Source organism: Saimiri boliviensis, chromosome 9 (assembly GCF_048565385.1).
Source record: "Saimiri boliviensis isolate mSaiBol1 chromosome 9, mSaiBol1.pri, whole genome shotgun sequence".
Classification (NCBI taxonomy): domain Eukaryota; kingdom Metazoa; phylum Chordata; class Mammalia; order Primates; family Cebidae; genus Saimiri; species Saimiri boliviensis.
Window position 1 is genome coordinate 6,166,921 of NC_133457.1, and position 20,525 is coordinate 6,187,445.

The 20,525-nt window shown below is 41.2% G+C and overlaps 1 protein-coding gene across 4 annotated transcripts in view; it reads right to left on the reverse strand.

Annotated features, from left to right (window-relative positions):
* Positions 1 to 20,525, reverse strand: part of FNDC3B (fibronectin type III domain containing 3B) — a 371,941-nt gene that overhangs the window by 125,312 nt on the left and 226,104 nt on the right. For all 4 annotated transcript variants that reach the window (XM_039480204.2, XM_039480205.2, XM_074405435.1 and 1 more), the window contains exons 5-6: positions 20,281 to 20,524; positions 16,867 to 17,148 (exon numbers count right to left, since the gene is read on the reverse strand). In XM_039480204.2, the coding sequence (XP_039336138.1) occupies positions 16,867 to 17,148; positions 20,281 to 20,524 (526 nt within the window). The remainder of the gene's footprint in view (positions 1 to 16,866; positions 17,149 to 20,280; position 20,525) is intronic.

Consider the following 20,525-nt stretch of genomic DNA (forward strand, 5'->3'; position numbering starts at 1 on the left):
CTGGCTACTCGGGAGGCTGAGGTAGGAGGATTGCTTGAGCCAGGGAGGTTGAGACTGCAGAGAGCCAAGATCATACCACTGCACTCCAGCCTGGGTGACAGAGTGAGACCCTGCTTAAAAAAATAATAATAATAAAGTGCGTACATAGATTTCCCTACATAAACTGCTTCTCTAAAGAGAGGAGGTAGCTCTGTATGTGATTCCTGGCCTGTGTTTGTAGAGACAGATACTTGGTGCTGCTACTGCACATCTGGATGAAATTAACTGCAGCTCACTGGAAAGTAAATATTGAGGAAGGTGAGGGTGTATCAATCAGACCTTAACCAGGATGCAGGGAAATGGGATGGTTCGGCCAGGTTTCTAGAACAGGGATGCTAGAAGCAGCCTGTGGCGGGCTGAAAAAATGACCCCGTGAAAGGAGAGCCACATCCCAATTCCTGGAACTTGTGAATGTTGTCTTGCATGGAAAAGTCTTTGGAGATGTGATTAGGTTAAGGGTTTTGAGAGGGCAGATTATTCCCAGTTATCCAGATGCGCGCTAAATGAGATCACATGCACTCTTACAAGGCAGAGGAAGACTTTACAGAAACAGAGGAGAAGAAAAGAGCAGAAAGATTTGAAGATGCTGATCTTGAAGCTGAAGTGTTGTGGTTACAAGCTAAAGAGTGCCAGCATCCACCTGAGGCTGGGGGAGATGAGAAACAGATTTTTTCCTAGAGCCTCTACAGGGAGCCCTGCCAATACCTCAGTTTCACCCAGGCAATAATGATTACGGACTACTGAGTTCTAACACCGTATTCTCTACATTCTCTCCAGAACTGTGACAAAATAAATTTCTGTTGGGTTAAATCACTGGCTTTGCCAAGGCGTGGTGACGTATGCCTGTAGTCCAAACTGCTCAGGAGGCTGAGGCGGCAGAATGTGGTGAACCCAGGAGTTAGAGGTCAGCCTGGGCAACATAGTGAGACTCCATCTCTATGGAGAAAAAAAAAGAAGTACCAGCTTTGTGTGTGGTGATTTGTAAGTCACAGGAAACGAACACAGAGCCCATTAGAAGCGTGCCTCCACCGTGCTAACCTTCTCTGTGGATGGCAGTCATTACAATATGAAAAGAAAGACAACAGTGAAGAGAAATTGAGCTCATTCCAAACTAAAGGAACTGAGCTCAAGTGATAGGACTGTGCTAGAGTTTATTACAAACTTATTTTTAATTTTTGTTGTTGTTGTTTTGAGACAAGGTTTCGCTCTTGCTGCCCAGGCTGGAGAGCAATGGTGCAATCTCGGCTCACTGCAACCTCTGCCTCCCAGGCTCAAGCAGTCCTCCTGCCTCAGCTTCCTGAGTAGCTGAGATTACAGGTGCCCACCACCACACCCAGCTAATTTTTATATATTTAGTAGAGATGGGGTTTCACCATGTTGACCAGGCTGGTCTTGAACTCCTGACCTCAGGTGATCTGCCTGACTTGGCCTCCCAAAGTGCTGGGATTACAGGCGTGAGCCACTGCGCCTGGCCTACAAACTTATTTTTAATCCATTCTATTAATACAGAACTGAGACTTGCTACTGAATTTTTAGGGTCTGATGACAGACTAGGTGGCTACATGGTATTACCTCAAATTTAGGAGAGGGGTAAAAAAGATTGAGGATACTGACATTTATCCCCACTCAGGTGCAGTTAGTAAGTCAAAAAATTAATTGCTGTCTTTTTCTTTTGACTTATTATTCTTCCCATCTTGTGCATTAAAATGACTCAAAAATGCTGAGGGAACATCTGCTCACAACAGGGTAACAGGAAAACAGAAAATATGCTTTCCAATAAGCCTGATGGCAGAATGCTCTTTCGGTAGCAGGCACTATGTACAGTGTCCATAAATCTAGGCCTGAAAATATTCCCTGAAGACTTCTGAAATTGAATAAAACTGCAAAATTATACACAAGAGTTGCCACAAAACATTTCAGTTCTCAAATGCTTCACATTTTTCACTTGAATAAAAGTAATTTTCTAGGAACAAAACTACTACCTAAATAAAGTATAATAACATAATTGTCACCTATAATTACCAATTGTCTGGGGATGGTGTATTTTCAACGTTGATGTCTCAGTCAGCAGCATTAATCATTAGGACTCTAGCCACCATTTCAAGTAAACATCCTGGGCACTGTGATCTTACTTCATTTTATTCCTTCCTATCTTTATAAAATCCAGTATCCCATACCTTAAACAGATTATTGATCTACTGCTACCCCCAAAAGATCACTTTTAATATCTATTTGCAAAAAACAACCTAGCAGTGGACAAATTGCCTGTGTTCTTTAGTGTTGTCTTCACTGTTTTCTCTGCCTAAACCTTTCAGTCTTTTGGGCCACTGAAAGTAAAAACAAAAAACAAAACAAACTCCAGTATAGCACCAGCTGAGAAACAAAGCAGAGATATGTACTTTGTATAGACACCTATGAATTAGCAGTCATTCTGCTGTATGGAATATGAAATTGAACCATGTACAATTTCTAATATTCAACTATTTTTGATCTATAGACACAGTCATCTCCCATCTATAGAAATAGTAATCTACCCAATACTACAAATGAACCCTAGAGAGAATTTCTGAGAATCATTGTAAGTTTCAGGTTTTCCACACACACGGAGTCTTTATCAGATCTACTGACAAGCAGCCCTTGGATCCATTCACCCTTATCCTCTGATCGAGGGTTATTTATCGCCTACTGAGGAGATTTTCAAGGATAAAAATGGACAAAAGGGTGAGCAGGAAGGAAACTGAAATAAGACAGCAAGGACAGCATAGCAGCTGGACCACGCACCCTTACTGAAGAAGGGCAGTTAGCTTATCTGAAGTGCTTCCTTTTCCTTAGACACACTCAATGAGCTTGGAACATGGTCTTAAAACAAGAGCAATTATTGAAACGTTCTTCTTCAAAAGTAAATAGGTTGACAGCTATGACAATAATCTAGCATTAAGAACATTCTTCTCATTCATCTTTATCATTTTCTATTTCCTTACCCAGTTCGAAATGCAAAATAAAATAAAAATACCTCAGCAATAAATGGGTGAATAAAAAGCACTGAATTTTACTTTTTTTTTTTTTTTTGAGATGGAGTTTTCGCTCTTGTTACCCAGGCTGGAGTGCAATGGCACGATCTCGGCTCACCGCAACCTCCGCCTCCTGGGTTCAGGCAATTCTCCTGCCTCAGCCTCCTGAGTAGCTGAGATTACAGGCACGTGCCACCAGGCCCAGCTGATTTTTCGTATTTTTAGTAGAGATGGGGTTTCACCACGTTGACCAGGATGGTCTCGATCTCTTGACCTCGTGATCCACCCGCCTCGGCCTCCCAAAGTGCTGGGATTACAAGCTTGAGCCACCGCGCCCGGCCAAAGCACTGAATTTTAAAAGTCCATATTAGTGATGATAAATATGGCATCAGTATTATTTATCATCGTAAATATTGATAAATAAGTATTAGTGATGATAAATACGGCAACTTTTAGAAGCCAGATATACAGAGCAGGAGAGAGGGGTAGAAAATTCATAGAATCTAAAAATGCAAGCAATAAAAATGTTAAGATAGAAGAAAAAGAGATGAATGAGAATCCTAATGTCTGGGTAGAAACACCCCAGATTAAGTTCAGAAAACCAAGTTCTGAAATCTTAACTCTAAAGGCTAAGATGTAGACGATTACTGTATTTCTCATTCCAACTATGGGTCATAGTAGCAGGGCCATAAAACCTGATGGCCCTGACATTATTTAAAAGAACTAATGCAGGACTGGGAACGGGGGCTCACACCTGTCATCTCAGCCCTTGGGGAGGCCGACTGGGAGAATCACTTGAACCCAAGGAGTTCAAGACCAGCCTGGGCAACAAAGTGAGACTCTGTCTCTACAAAAATAGAATAAAGTATTTAAATGAGCCAGGTGTGGTGGCACACATCTGTAGTTCCAGATACACGCAAGGCTGAGACAGGATAGTTTGAGCCAAGAAGTTCCAGGCTGCGGTGACCTGTGACAGTAACACTGTACTCCAGCCTGGGCAACACAGCAAGACCCTGTCTCCAAAAATAATAACAATGAAGTGATGCGGGAAACAAGCACAGAACCACTGCAGAGTCAGGCAAATCAGGAAATCTACTAATTCTACCATGTGTGCATGTTTACCACCGAAAAGATCATCTTTCTTCTGAGAAATGCAAATGCCATAGAAACTTACCTAACTTAACTCTAAATAGTTCTGCCCTCGTGTGTAATGTTGCGACCACTACATCCACAGATTAAACCCTATGGGAAACAGACTTCCCAGACGTGAAATTCTTCAATGAAATGAAGAGACAGTTTTCAAATGGAAAACTGTCTGCAATTAAATTGCAGCCATCTTCCCACGGATGACAGTGTAAGTAGCAAATAATATGAATGCTGTCAGAGTGTTTAAGAAAAAAAAAAAACAAAAAACCACTTGATAGCTGAATAATTAAAGCACCCAGAACCATTTTTCACTTAAGTAACACATCATTTTTAACAGAGCTTTCAAGAGATGCTGATATCTTATAGAGCTCCTTGAAGCAACATTCCAATGAAAGATAAATCTTCCTGAAAGACTAAATATGAATTTTTTTAAAATGTGCTTGGCAAGACACTTAAATAGTTTTGAGGAACTCGGTGAACCTAAAATATGGCAGTTTCTCCATCCCTCCTGGTTTGAAAGATCTTACTGTTCCATATAATAATTTGTGTCTTTTCAAATAAAAGGAAAAAGAGGTCAATGTAAGTTCACCATGTGAACTAAGAGTAGTGCTAATAAATGCGTTTATGAAAGAAAAATTTAATTGTTGTAGACCTAGCTCTTCCCACTCACTTCCTCATGTTGTTTTCATGAGGTAATTCTAGTAAGTCTAGAAAGTGAGGCTTGATTATTTCACAAAAATGCTATATATTTTGCTTTTTATTACAGAGCAAGGGGATATGAGAGTAAACTCCACTTGTAAGAGAACTTGAAATAATCATGACATCTTCAATTAAAGCAAGCTGCTTTTGACCAAGACACACTAACCCAGGAACAAGGAAAAGTAGTTCCCCTAACACACATTCTTGTGCCCCCCCCCTTTTTTTTTTTTGGAGTCAGAGTCTCACTCTGTCATCTAGGCTAAAGAGCAGTGGCATCATCAACACTCACTGCAGTCTTGACCTCCTGGCTTCAAACAATGCTTCCATCTCAGCCTCCCGAGTAGCTGAGATTACAGGCATGCCGACCACATTTGGCTAATTTTATTTTATTTTATTTTTTAGACATGGGGTCTTGCTTTGTTGCCCAGGCTGGTCTTGAACTCCTAGGCTCAAGCAATCCTCCTGTCTTGCCCTCCCAAAGTGTTAGGATTACAGATGTGAACCACCACGCCTATCTTCTTGTGCTTAATTTTTAACTTAAAAAACAGGCCAGGCGCGGTGGCTCATGCCTGTAATCCCAGCACTTTGGGAGGCTGAGGAGGGAGGATCATGAGATCAAGAGATAAAGACCATCCTGGCCAACACGGTGAAAACCCGTCTCCACTAAAAATACAAAAATTAGCTGGGGATAGTGGCGCGCACCTGTAGTCCCAGCTACTCGGGAGGCTGAGGCAGGAGAATTGCTTGAACCTGGGAGGCTGATATCACGCCACTGCACTCCAGCCTGGCGCCTAGTGACAGAGGGAGACTCTGTCTCAAAACACAAAAACAAAAAAAGAATCTCAATTTCCATTTTTTAAGCACATCAAAACCCTAAAGCATCACTTTTAACAACCTCAAGTCATATTCAAAAAACCCAATATTGAGTTATTGGGTTTTTCAAAGTTCTACTGAAGGCTTCCCTTTTAATTTATCAAGTTAATGCATGCTGGCAATGGATGCTGTAACCCACCACAAGAGGAAGACAAAGGCATCAGGAAATTCCCAATAGGAAAAGCGCAGGAGATGTATTCACACGGAGATTTGTTCCAAGTGGATCTGCCAGCAAAAGGGGCAGGAACCACAACAGGACCAAAAGGCTTGCTCCCTCTCCTCCCTGCCCTCTGGGAAAAGTTAATCTAGTGGGAGGAATGGAATCTACAACCATGGAACCATGAAACCTCTCTTATGTTCTGCCTGTTTTCCCCCCGAATTATCTTTATTCCACAGTCTGATCGTCCCTGCCCACTGTATATGCTCCTTTCATTCCACTTGTTTTTCCTGTTCTTACTACTTCCTTTTACTTCAATGTGCCACTCCTCTGAAGCCTTTCTCATTTCTTCCCCCCTTCGCTATTTTCCAGTCTTCCTGAACCATCACAGTCATCTTTTGGGCTGGGAGCAAATCATCCCCACCATGACCTGATCTTTTCTGCCCTTTACTGAGCATAACGCCTACATGGAAAGCCCCCTTCTTCTACGCAACTGGACAGAAGCAGTTACAATCTGGAATGGGGAAGGGAACAGCAAGGAGAAGAGGTTTTTAAAAAACAAATTCAGCGCCAGAGGAAAATGAGGAAATGTTATAGTCAACTATGGGGAGCATTTCACTCATTACTTTGTAAATTGCACGCACTGAGCTATTACGTGGGTGCAAAAGTAATGGCAAAAACCGCAATTACTTGAGTACCAGCCTAATAGTATCACTGTTGTTTCCCAAGGACCCGTCCCACATCACACTTGTGTTATCTACTCAATTCTTAGAATAACAATGTCTCATTACAGCACCAAAAACTGAACTAGGGTAATAGAGTCAGCTTCACTGGGTGTTTGGTTGAACAAATCAAGTTTAAAATAAAAAACAAAATGGACCGTGGCAGAAAGCACGAACTATAATGAGCATATTTGCCATATTCACTCATTATCACATGACAATACCGATCACACAAAACCAGAAATTCAACACCCTGCTTCTTCCTATCGCGGTTTATGTAAAGATCCGAGACCTCCATTCCATAGGAGAAGCAACGACAGAAACGCTGTTGACACAGCAGCAGGAAATTTGCCAAAATTCCATCCCAAGTGCTGAGACTTTCAGATAAGGTATTAATAGAAAGTGTTTCTGCCTTGACACACCTGGGTAGTGACCTCCATGATGCCCCATCACCCCCCAGGATCTACTTACACCTAGTGCTGACCCCTTCCACAACACAGCAGAGCAGGTCTATGCAGCCCACAGAATGCAGAAGAGATGGTACACAAGTTTCAAGGTGTAAGGAAAAATTGTGAAAGCCTTGGAAATGTAGTGGGTTACCCAGTTAGCTTATCCATCTGGGTTATCCCAGATGCAGCTTAAATAATTGCCCTAATAGAAGGAATGCTGGTAGGAGAAAAATAAATAGAGAGAAGTTGTTATCTGCCCATCGCCTCCAGTTCATGCTTTCTGCCCCTGCAACCCCCCTCTTTTAGCAAAGTTAGTTACAGTGGTTAATTTGCTGAGGGGGTTCAAACAGAATCAAGTTGGCCTGTCGCACCCCACTCCGTAGGCTCATACAGAGAACTCAGGACAGAGACGGAGAAAAGGCACACAGAGAGAATTGCATTTTATTCTTGCCCAGAATTCAGCAGGTTGTTTGTGGGTTGGCAATAGTCCAAGAACGTTTTTGGGGGAGTGGAAGCCCCTCTCAACTCTCCCCTATCTCAAGTCCTTGGCATTCACTATTACTTAACACTGACCCAGACTGCAGGATGCCTTGCCCAACAGCTTTCTGCTGGGGATGGTTGCAGGCTGAGGTTCTGCTAACATGACCCACAGAAAGCAGTTCTCAACACGGAAAAAATGTCATCATCTTTCTTTACCAATGCCACTACATTTTTAAAGCACTGAGTGTCTGAAATTGTACTAAGAGCTGATGATAGTCCTGTGAAAGAGATAATCATTAATTACCCTATTTTCTACATACAAGGAGAAAATGAAACCTTGAAAGATTAACTATCATGCCCAAGGGCACATGGTTCCCAAGTGGCTGAACTGAGACTAAACCAAGATCTGCAAGGTCCCAACTAGTACATATTTTGCTTCTGAGTACAGCACATTTGTGATGAAGACCTCCAATCCAGTTAAATTCAGAATTCAACTTAGCTAAATGAGAGAAATAACATATAACAGTTTCAATTCAATAAAATTGAAGGTTACAAATATACCAGAAACAAACCATATCATCACTTATACCTGCTGTTTAAAGGGTTCTTTGGGATGACCTGTATTTTACCAACGTGGGTTCTGACGTCATCTAAATGCCATTATGATCAGTTCCCAAGAAATCAAAAAGGCAGAGAAAATAACATGGGTTTACAGAGCTCAGTACCACATATGGTCAAAACTAATCAAAATTCTGACCTCAAACTTCTGGTGAACATTCATTTCAAAAGAAAACTCAATAAGTATTTTTGCATGCTGTTTGTCTTTTATATGCAAGTGAAAAATGTGAAGCTTCCAGTATGATTTAATGGGTTAAGCCTTCTTGAGACGACAAAAATGTCTCATCTTGCCTGTTGAAAGAATCACGTAGTTAACGTCTTTAAAACATTCCAGATTGCAACAAAAATACAAGGGAGAAAGGGCGAAAGGCAAAAGACAGGATAAGTGATGTAATTTAATAAAGACAACTGTATACTCCACTAATTAACAGTATGGGCCACCAAGGTTTCCTCTTTGTTGAGCTCAATTTGCCTTTGCACTAGTCAAATCAACATCCCAGTGAGGCAGGGAAACTTCATCATACAGGGGTCTTATAGAAAAATGAGTTATTCATAGTTTGATTTCTCCAGCCGTGGGCCTGCAGGATAATAATGTCGACGTGAGACAGCACATGTTAAGGAGCAGCATTCTCCTTATGAAACAGCTTTCTGTCCTGAAAACTATCTCCATCCCCCACATAGACAGTCGCAAGGCATTAAAGTCACTCAGAGGCCTCTGCGACTAAGCGATGGATCTGGCAGCCGACACTCACGATGCAAGTACCGATGGTTAATTGCCCAGTTTCCTGCCGAGAAGAATGTCTCGTGTCTCTTGCATTCTGACCCAGGGGTCCCCACTGTCCTCTTAAAAAATAAAAGTTATTTGGGCTTGTTTGGACTATTTTCACTTTTCAGACTGTACTTGGCAGCCAGATGGATGAATTCCACTGACCTGAGCTCGCTTTGAACTTTTCCCATGTTTTCTTGATATTTTTGCCACGCTCAGAATTTATACGCAGCTGCAGACAGGTGGGAACACAGAGGAGTCATCGTCAGCTATAGACTTGAGAGAGAAAGCAATATTGAAACTCTATCTGGAAACAGTACAGTGTTCAAACGTAGCAAGGGAAGCACATACTCTGGGGGAAAAGAACCCCACCAACCTCCAAGCTTCCAGAACACCTCATCTGAGCATGCCCAGGATATGTGATCACAAGACAGAAAAAGCTTACAAGAGAAAGAGGAAATCTGCCACTTGTGAAGTGCAAAAGCCCCACTCAATATCCTATTTTAATCAGAAAACAGAAAAGCACAAGCATTACTGCCACAGGGAGCCAAGACCAAAAGAGATTCCAAAAGAAAATCTGTCTTGACTCCCCACATTCCAGACCTTCTTAAGCACGTCACTCCAGACAAAGAAAACCACTGTCAGCCCTGCGCAGGTGGACGCTGCCATGCCGTCTCTCAGAGCTCAAGCCATTCAGCAAGAGGACAGACTCCAAGGACCCAAAAACGGCCACGATCTCACACCCCTAGAGGGAAAACACACTGTCCCAACCCTTAGTGCACGACGACGTCTCATTACGAAAAATTACTATTACTGTGAATACACTTCCATGCCACTTTGGGGGAAGCAGAACTGTAGTCTGATTCTGGTTTCTGAGAAACGATCACAAAATATAGGAAGAGGAAGAGAAAAAAATGCCAGGAAGGACCACCTGAGAAAGAATTAGAATACAAAGAACCAGTAATAAGGAACGCGGCTGGAGTCGGAAGGCAGTCTGCGAACTCTGAAAGAGACACGGACGATAATAATACTCTCATCACTGGCTTCCAGTGTCACAACCAGAAACTGGGAGTCTATGTGGTGGAATGTGATCTAAAACGCAACCGAGTCTTTGGATTGCTAACAATTCCAAAGGTCAAATGCCAAAAGTATGCTGTATGTTCGTTTTCTTCTATATTTGGAATTCTTACCACTTTGTTCCAATTTTTCCCATAGGGCTCTGTAACTTCTAGAAGAGTTCGCATAAACTGCTACCTATATGTTAGCCACACTAAAGGAACTCTCCCCCCGCCCCGTCCCAGTATATATTTATCATTATACAGCTAGTACAAGAAACGTGCTTCAACTTAAACCAAGTGTTCCAGCTGAATGCCTCCCACCTGCCGCTTTCCCACCCCTGCCATTTAAAATCTTGGTTAAAAATTGCTTGGCACTCAAAGGGCCAGCAGTTCTCAAACGATACTGTGCCTAATTATTCCCGGGAGTGCCTGATGAAACACAGACGGGTGGGCCCCGCCTACACAGCCTGTATTCGGTAGGTCTGGAGCAGGTCATAAGGGCACATGTCTCACTGGCTCCTACATGGTACTGATACTGCTGGCCTGAGCCTGTGAGTATCCAGGACCCGGGCAAGCGCTGGATCCACGGGAAAGCCTTGTAGAGGGTGACAAGGACCCAGATCCTCCATTCAAATCAGGAGTTCTAGCTCTGCTTTCAGAGTGCATGTGTGTACATGTATGTGTATATGCATGTGTGTGATGTGGTAGGGGTGAAGGGATACTGCATTGAAAACAGGTAATTCACACAAGATTGTCTGAAAAAAGAGGCAATCTGCTCATTGATAAGATTTTGAAAATCACTGACCCTAACTCACCGGTTCATCTTACTGAAAGGGAAACCAAGGCTTAGTGAAATGACATGTTCTATGCCACACAGTCCAAGACAGCAATGATTTAGAATCTTACAATTCCATTACGGTTTTAAAATGTTAGAAGTCATATATAAAAAAGACATCCTCACTCTCAGGGCAAACCCTAGGAACACGGTGAAGATCAGCAATGTCAACCGCACACAGAACATTTTTATACATAAAAAAGTGTCTGGAGGCGGGACGCGGGGACTCAAGCCTGTAATCCCAGCACTTTGGGAGGCTGAAGCGGGTGGATCACCTGAGGTCAGGAGTTCGAGACCAGCCTGGCCAACATGGCAAAACCCCATCTCCACTAAAAATACAAAAATTAGTCTGGCATGTTGGCAAATGCCTGTAAGCCAGGAGAATCACTTTAACCTGGGAGGTGGAGGTTGCAGTGAGTCGAAATTGCGTCACTGCACTCCAGCCTGGGCAACAGAACCAGATTCTGTCTTTAAAAAAAAAAAAAAAAGTTTGGAAATTCTGACTTTGTACTCTTGATGTCCTCTCCCTCCACCATCCGTCCTTACACAAATACATACACACATTGTTGAGACTACTTAGGTCTTTTAATATTAGACAGTGGAGACTCATCAAAGCTTTCGTTTTTTACTCTAAATTCACATCATTCTTTCTAAAACAATACTAGCAGATAAACTAACTCCTTTCTGAGGATGTACGACAAAGAGGCTGTAACTGGCTGAAAATTGAAAAATTTCAGTTAGAAAACTGGATCCTGACTCACTGGATCCCACTCAACAACTTCCTTAAAATATTGTATGCTTTGTTTTCTATCAAGAATAAAATGGAAGAAATGAAGCTTCCCTCTTACTCAATGAAGAGCAACAGAAGCTTTTTTAGCTTCTGCAGTGAACGGCAATGTGACTATTTTAACTGGGTTTTGGCCACAGAACAGGCTCAAGGCCCAGCTCTTGCATAATATTCTGTACACAAGAACAAATTTTTCCATTCCTGTCCTTGAACATCTGCGGACTTGATGCCAAAGCACTGTTCTAAAATCAAATGCTGGAGAGGAAGAGAAAAGTAAGGCAAAAACTCTTGAAATATTTTCCCCTAACCTATCTGCCATCATTATACGTTGGAGAGACAGGCAGGCTTCATAGAGGAGGTGATCATTGAGCTAGCTCTTCAAAGACTGACTTGGAGTTTGCTAGGCAGAGGAACTGAAAGCACAGGCCAAGAAAAGAGAATGAGGCGTATTTACAAAAAGGGGCAGAACACTGCGTGTCTGGTGGGGAAATCAGAGGGGCCACGAGAGGTGAGAATGGGTCATATCATGCAGTTTGGGCTTTATTCTCTAAAGCACCACAGAGGTTCTCAAGGAGGTGATTCTATTTAACTGCAGCCACAACAGAGGATGGGCTGGAGCGGAAAATGAATAATCACACATCCTAAAACATAAGGGGGCCCTTCTGGGAGGTCTCTTAAAGTTCAGAGGGAGCGAAGAGAATCATAAAAAACACATGAGGGGAACTAGGGATCATGAGAAAGCAAGCCCCAAGAGGCTACGCACCAGAGTTCTCTCATCCAGAGCTGTAAGTGCCCTAGGAGGAGGTGAAGCTGTTTGAGATCTGGCACCAATTCCACCAGAGAGGACCCCCAGGTATCAGGTGCATTTCTAGCCAGTGGCAACCTTTCTTAAAAGAGCCTGGAAGTGGCTGGGCGCAGTGGCTCATGCCTGTACTCCTAGCACTTTGGGAGGCCGAGGCGGGTGGATCACCTGAGGTCGGGAGTGTGGGTCATCTGAGGTTGGGAGTTTGGGACCAGCCTGGCTAACATGGTGAAACCCCATCTCTACTAAAAATACAAAAATTAGCTGGGTGTGGTGGTATTCCTGTAATCCCAGCTACTCAGGAGGCCGAGGCAGAAGAATCGCTTGAACCCGGCCAGCGGAGGTTGCAATGAGCTGAGATCACACCATCATACTCCAGCCTGGGCAATAAGAGCAAAACTCTTGTCTTTAAAAAAAAAAAAAAAAAAAAAAAAAAAAAATGCCTGGAAGCAAATTTCAGAGATAGTGGTCCAGGAATGCAGGGTTTAGCTTTCAAAATGCAAGGTGAGTTTAAGCAAAGGAAGCCACTTCTGGCTTAAAGGAGAAGAAATGCAGGGAGCTAGGGTGAGGGGGACGGAGCATGAAGGAAGGGAATAGGCCACCAGGTGGAGAGTAGAGAGAGATGCCTATTTTGAGGGGCAGCTAACTCAGCTGAGAGGTGACCTTATAATCACAGGAGTCCCGAAGATGAGAGAGACAAGAATACTCAAGTCATAAGGGTTACCATTATGTTGAAGTGTTAAGAACTGAGCAAGGGTATTTTTAATATTTAACAATGGAAATTAAAATGCCCATTTTACCAATGTGAACATGGAGACTCAGGGAAAACTAAAATGGAACAGTAATTAGCAAAGCCCCATTCTAAGCCAATTACTTCATGTCTAATACCAAAGCCCCAACTGTTCTCAGCTCATACCACATCACTAGAGCCAAGGGACCGCAAGAAGACAGAGGCCCCGTATTTCCCAGAGAGTACTATGGGACTCTGTCACGCTGGTTTTCCTGAAGGTAATAGGAAATGAAAGGGGAGGTTGGCCACCGAGCAGTTTCCTTAAGCAATGCAACAATCTGTTCCAGGAAAAGGAAATGGTACAATAGCTTCGTGTGTTCAAAAAAGAAGGCTTGCTCTGGAAAACAAGGCAATTAAGAAAACAGGACTCATTTAGCAATATTTACTGAGTACCTACTATGTGTCAGGTATAGTACTAGAAGGAGGGAGAGAATGATGAATACAACAGATAAAGTCCCTATTCTTTTTTTTTTTTTTTTTTTGAGACGGAGTTTCGCTCTTGTTACCCAGGCTGGAGTGCAATGGCGCGATCTCAGCTCACCGCAACCTCCGCCTCCTGGGCTCAGGCAATTCTCCTGCCTCAGCCTCCTGAGTAGCTGGGATTACAGGCACGCGCCACCATGCCCAGCTAATTTTTTTGTATCTTTAGTAGAGACGGGGTTTCACCATGTTGACCGGGATGGTCTCGATCTCTCGACCTCGTGATCCACCCGCCTCAGCCTCCCAAAGTGCTGGGATTACAGGCTTGAGCCACCGTGCCCGGCTTAAAGTCCCTATTCTATACTGTGTACAACTTGATGAGCCATCCTCACTATTATGAGAGTATGATAATTTTCTGTGTTGGCTGATTATACGTTATCCACAATGGAGGATTTGGTTTGATTTAAAATAAAAACCAAACATGAAGTCAAAATTGGTGTGAAGATTGTGATGTAGTGGGTCTAAAATAGGGTCCATGAATCTCTACTGTTTTAAAGTTTCCAAAGCACAGTTAACCGAGAGACCCAGGCCTCAAGAGAGGAATTATTTTATCTCCATCTTTCTAATACATCTATTTATATTAACATAAGTTGTTTGTTTCTTTTACATGTGCTTAATTTTATCATAGGACCAGGTACAGTTTGTCTTTTTTTAAAGATTTGTTTTTTGCAAGTGGTAAAAAGGTAAAGTTTGTCTTTTTTTTTAAAGATTTGTTTTTTGTAAGTGGTAAAAAGGTAAAATATTCAAGAAGATTCCCTCAAAAGCAAATAAAGTAAAAAGAAAGAGGCCAGGCGCAGTGGCTCACACCTGCAATCCCAACACTTTGGGAGGCCAAGGCACGCGGATCACAGGCTAGGAGTTCGAGACCAGCCTGACCAACAAGGTGAAACCCCGTCTCTACTAAAAATATAAAAATTAGCTGGGCATGGTGGCACGTACCTGTAACCCCAGCTACTCAGGAGGCTGAGGCAGGAGAAGCACCTGAACCCGGGAGGCGGAGGTTGCAGTGAGCCAAAATTGTGCCACTGCACTCCACCTGGGCAACAGAGCAAGACGCTGTCTCAAAAAAAGCGAAGGAGGCCGAGGTGGGAAGATGACTGGAGGTCCAGCCTGGCAAAACCCAATCGCCATTAAAAGTACAAAAAGTAGCCAGGCGTGGTGGTGTGTGCCTGCAGTCCCAGCTACTCAGGAGGCTGAGGCACGAGAATGGCTTGAAGTTGGGCAGCGGAGGTTGCAGTGAGCCGAGATGGTGCCACTGTGCTCCAGCATGCACAACAGGGCAAGATTCCATTTCAAAAAAAAAAAAAAAAAGAAAAAAAGTAAAAAGATTTATCTCTTTTGGCCATGAGGACAATTTAACCTAAGTTAAACAGTAATAATAATAATAATAATAATAATAATAATAATAAACCCACAAGTCCCATGTCACAGTTACGTATATATTCTATTCTTGTGCAAACCACATGTGAACCTATCAGGTTTATCATACCAGCATTAAGTATAGTTTTAGATTAATTAGGTGGCATTGTAAATTTAAGAATCAGTTAAGAAGTCTGTTTCTGGGGCACAGATGTAGATGTCATCTGCAGTCAACTCCAGCAGGAGATACACTGGAAGGATGAGAAAGCAGGAACAGCCTTCTGGGATCCTTTGCGCCAACAACCACGTTTTGAGGCAGACACAACTGAAACATTATGGAACCCCTGAACAAGAAGAGCTTTATTCTTTGTCTACTCTACATGATTCACGTTTGCCTTTTCGCTTTGACAACCAAGAGGCTCGAAACAAAGTATATGGCCCACATCAAGCAACTCTATGGGAACCCTGCCTTCATCTTGTTAATAATTTCCTTCCCTTATCATCTTTCGGCTCCTTCATGCTTACATTGATTTTATCTGTTTATGTTATATGAGTCTATGTCATTTGCCTTAAATCAGTTCTGGTGCAAGGCAAGGTGAAAACTATTAAAGAATGAGTCAGGTAATCACAGTACTTCCAACTTCATAAGCTCTCTGGACAATGTACATATTCTCTCTCATTTTTCTTTGGATGAAAATTCTCCTTAGGAAAATGTATTCCTAATTATTTGGTATAAATTCTTGTACAGTCATGGTTAAATTGTAACACTGCTAATCAACTAATTTCAAACTTAGAAATTATAGTATCGTTTGACTAAAAATTATAGGAGACCCAGCATCTTCCCTTAAGAGCAGTGTAAAACCCTCTTGACTCTTTTGTATGATACTTATGTTTTGTTTAAGAATTAGAAGAATAATGTGATAATTGCGTAGAGTTTAGAAAATAGAGAAAAGAATAAAGAATTAAAAGAACACATGATCTATTCACATTTCATTGCATCTTACTATTCCTCTCATGTTGCCCAAATATTGCACTGTATCTTACTCTACTATTCCAAGGAATCCATGAATTCAATGAGTGTTATAATCAAGGAGTGTTATAATCAGATTCCTTCCTGTATCTCAACCAGGTAGAAATGGGGAGTTTGCCTGTGAGAATGTGATTGTGAATGAACAAGGGAATCTACTTGAATAATTTATCCTATCTCTGAAAGTTGTTCCTGTCTTTATTTTCCAGTCATTTGTATCTGTAAACTCACCTACCTTATCAAAACGTTACCTATTTTGCTTCATGTAAGTCACTCTTCCCTATGCCTATATAACAAGCCACTGGTTTTCCTTACTGTGGCAGCAAAATAGGTTCTCTCTAAACTACCCCCAAAACTTTATTTAAACACATAAACTTTCCTCCCAATCAAGGTAGAATTATTTTGAGATTTAAAGTAGCCTACACTTTTGGAAAAATTATCTGTGGATTTCTTCCACATCTGTCTATTCGGAGTGGAACAACAGAAGTAGGCTAAGGTGAAAACATTTTCAAATACTTGCTACTAAGTAGAAAGTTGCATGGCGTATGTGACCAAAAACGTAGTATTTCTGCCATGAACTATTAATAAAAAACAAGGCAATCTTCCTTCTTTACTAAGAAATGGATCAAAGAAGGTCTACTCAAATATTCTTAGCAAAAACAATCAACCACTAGGAAATAATACTCTCATGTAAAAGATGTGGAAACATCCTTTGAGATGTCTCTGTCTTGGTAATTCACTCTTTACGGCAAACACCTTGCGCCTTACCTTGCAAGTCTGAATCATTCGACTTCGGGCTGCTTCGCGCTCGCCGCTCTGTTTTCTTAATTCCGGGACCCCCGCCGCTGCCACCCCCGCCGCTGCCGCCACTGTGGCCCTTCCCGTAGCCATTGTACACGGTGGTGCAGCTGCTTTTGTAGATGGACGAAGGAGGGCTGTTGAGGCGGTTCTGGCGATCGATCTGGCGGTCTTTCAGTTTTTTGTGCGGAGGCTTGCTGTACTGGTCTTCCCGGGTAATGTAGCTTGACATTCCATACAGTGGGATAATTTCTAAAATGGATGAGGATGACAAACCCAAGCTCAGTTTACATTTTCAATAACAAATTATTAAACGGTCCAATGCTCTGGCTCCTGAAGGAATCTGAAGTATAAAGTAAGTCTAAAGTGTTACTAAATAGAGTAAAATACGTATTTTTTTAAAGAAAATGCCATTATGCGTGACATACATTTAAAGCATTCCTATTTGTTTCTAACTAATCAAGGAATAATCCAAAAATCCAGTTTAGTTTTTAATGATTATTAAAAACTAAATTGTGTGCTCTCCCCCATTGTGGAGAATACTAAAGATAAGGTTATTCCCCAAAGAGTTCATCTTCTAGTTGAATTTATAAGTAAGTTTGATTTTTACCTTTCGATATGTTTTTAGTAGTTGCAATACATGAAAAAGTTAGGACAAATAAAATACCCCCTTTAAACATGTACTCAAAATCGAGCACTTTAAAAGTCTACTTATTCCTGTGGACAGAATAGTATTTCTATTGGAAAACATATTGCCATCAAAGTACAAGTTACTTGTGGCATACAAAAGAGCCAACATTTGAACAAATTTAAGATAATGAGATGTCACATTTCCATTTAAAATAATCAAAGCTCACAGAATCAGGGGAAATGTTCAAGAAGGAAGTGTAAGGATAAAGAAAAGCCATCTCTGAAATCTGGTGCCAAACATAATAAGCTGTGATCTCAAACTTCTCTTTTGGAGTAATAGAAGGCAAGACAAAAGTAGAATACCACCTGACTTTACTATGCACATTTTAAAGTGGCTCAAAAGAAAACAGAAGCTTGCATGCAATCTTATGATCTCGAGAAGAAAACTTCGTTAAATTTAAATTTTTAAATCAGTTCAAAATTATTTTGAGGAATCAGTAAAAATAACAATGCATAACATAAAGACTGAGTCCTTACATCTCTATAAGAAAAAAAAGGGTCACCTCATCTATGGAGTGACCATACAAATTACCATCCAAATATGAACACTTCTGAGAGTGAAAGAAAGGGCTATCATTAATTTCTTCAAGACAAGAGACCTGAACTAGGTCTGTCCCAAGCACCACAGAAATGTATGGTTACCCTACATAATTTAACAAAACTGCTGTTTCAAATATTGAATGAAGCTTCACTGTTTCTCACCGTTAACATAGCTAAGGGAAGATTTGTTTTTTTAACAAGAGTTGTTTTGTTAAAAAACAAATCTTCATGAGAGAACCAGTTTGTACTAGACAATGTGTCAAAACAAATACAATTCTATTCAGAGTATATATCCAAATAATCGATGTCAAAATATACCAGAAAGATAGTAAATGTTCTCAACACCGCGATGCAATACACATGAGATATGACATATTCACCATGGGCATTAATAATCTTTTCAAACATATTGAAAACTTTTAAAACTCTTGTGGTTTAGAAATTTAGAAAATTAATATTTAAATTGCTTTTAGGTACGTATGCTAAGAACTAAGGTAAGAAAATATATAAATGGCTTATTTATAAAGGGAAGGGATTTTGTTTTCTTTAATTTGAAATCAAAGAAGGCATTTTTATTTGTATACATTATTGTTTTATGTTATTTTAATGGAGTTATACCCAAATACACCGTAAAATGATGAGACTACAATTTTGCTTAACTCTAATAATGATTTAAATTTAAAGGACAGCATTTACAAAACAGTGACTATGTGGCATCCTACTAAAGACTGCTAAAACAAGGCAGGTTAGACATATACCAGCCATCAATGAGTCAGTCATCAAGCCTTTCATGTCATCAGAGCTCAGATCCAGCCAGAAAACTCTGAGAAACACTCAATCATATAAATGAATGTTGTGTCAAAGCACTGAATACATTTTTTTAAAAATTGCCACTAATTAAATTTTTTCAGTTTTTATCCAAATGTTCTCATAGTATATGCCCACTACTTGATGCTTTCTTGGTGTTATATCACATGGAAAAAAGGTCCAATTAATAGGAAGTTACTGATGCTGCTATAAAATCAAAGTACTGATTTCATGTTTTGCTATCATCCCCTTATACTCCATTATAAAAGCACCTGATTAATGTGAATGATGCCAAATTTCTCTGACTACTAAAAAACAAATAAACAAAACTCACATACAGTCCAATTCTATCCGTAAGTTACAACAGTATATTTCACTTAATATACCGTGTCAAAAACGTTTTTTCTGTGAATAAAAATAATTATAATGTGAGATGAACAGGGAAAAATTATACACACACACACATAATTATTAAAAGGTGATAACTTGCTCAAACATTCTATGGTATAACAGGCATTTCTTCTACAATTCATCTAAACCAACATAATAAATGTCTGAAGCAGTAAAATGCTTCCATTCATTGTCAGACTCAGAAGAAAATCACTTTGCAAAGTCCTGGAGGTTAAAGTCTAATTTTACCCTCACTTATCTGGTTTCTTAGTATCCATTTTGATAGAGAAAGCCTTCAGACTAAACTAACACCAAGGTCAAAACTTTAAAAAGATATAATGTTGGTAGCTCTCAGGCTGTTTTCATGTCCAGGTAAGTATTTGCTTAACAACCAGTGACACTGTGACTGTGCTAATGGCTGGTATTAAACTAAAAGCAGGCACAGGAAGGCCGTATCAACAGCCAGGGGATTTTTTAGTTCTGCCAACATCACAACACAGAGCCTTTTAGGAAACACAAAGGTTGTTGAGACTTCGCAATCTTCAAACATTGGAAATGGGGCGCAAAACACTTTTAAATTTCCCTTTAACTAGTAGACCATATGGGAGCCAAAGAAATGATGGGCCACAGGTGTGCACCAGGCCACTCTCACATAAAAACGTGCTTTCGGGACATGGGAACGACGTCACACTGCCACTTTTCTGAAAGTCCTTGATCTTTGTGAGGTGGGGGTTGGGACCGAATTTGGGAAAACAAAGAAAAAGAACTAAACCCACGGAGTCATTTTTGCAAGGTACCATTCAGGACAAAGGAAGCCAGGAATTCCCCGTGCGTTTTACAAACCAGCTAGATCCTTTTCTACCGCACTTATTTCACAAGAAACAAAGGGCCGCCTTGAACTATTGAAATGCCGTGACCAGGTTCAACAGCTACTGACGCCGGCACAGATCTACTCACCTTGCTCACCGTATATCGTGTGGGGAAGATGGTGCTGGGGAAAAAATTGAGGCGGCATATCTCCAGGTCCGGTGACAGGTGGGTAGTAAGCCGCGTGCGAGTTATGAATGAAATGTGGATGATGAGTCAGATAGGGAGGGAGATGATGGGTTGGAGACATGGCTGAGGGGTAGCTCGGGGGATAACACTCAGGAGACTGGGGTGTGACCACCACCCGGCGGACTCCAGTACTGTCTTCAATCACC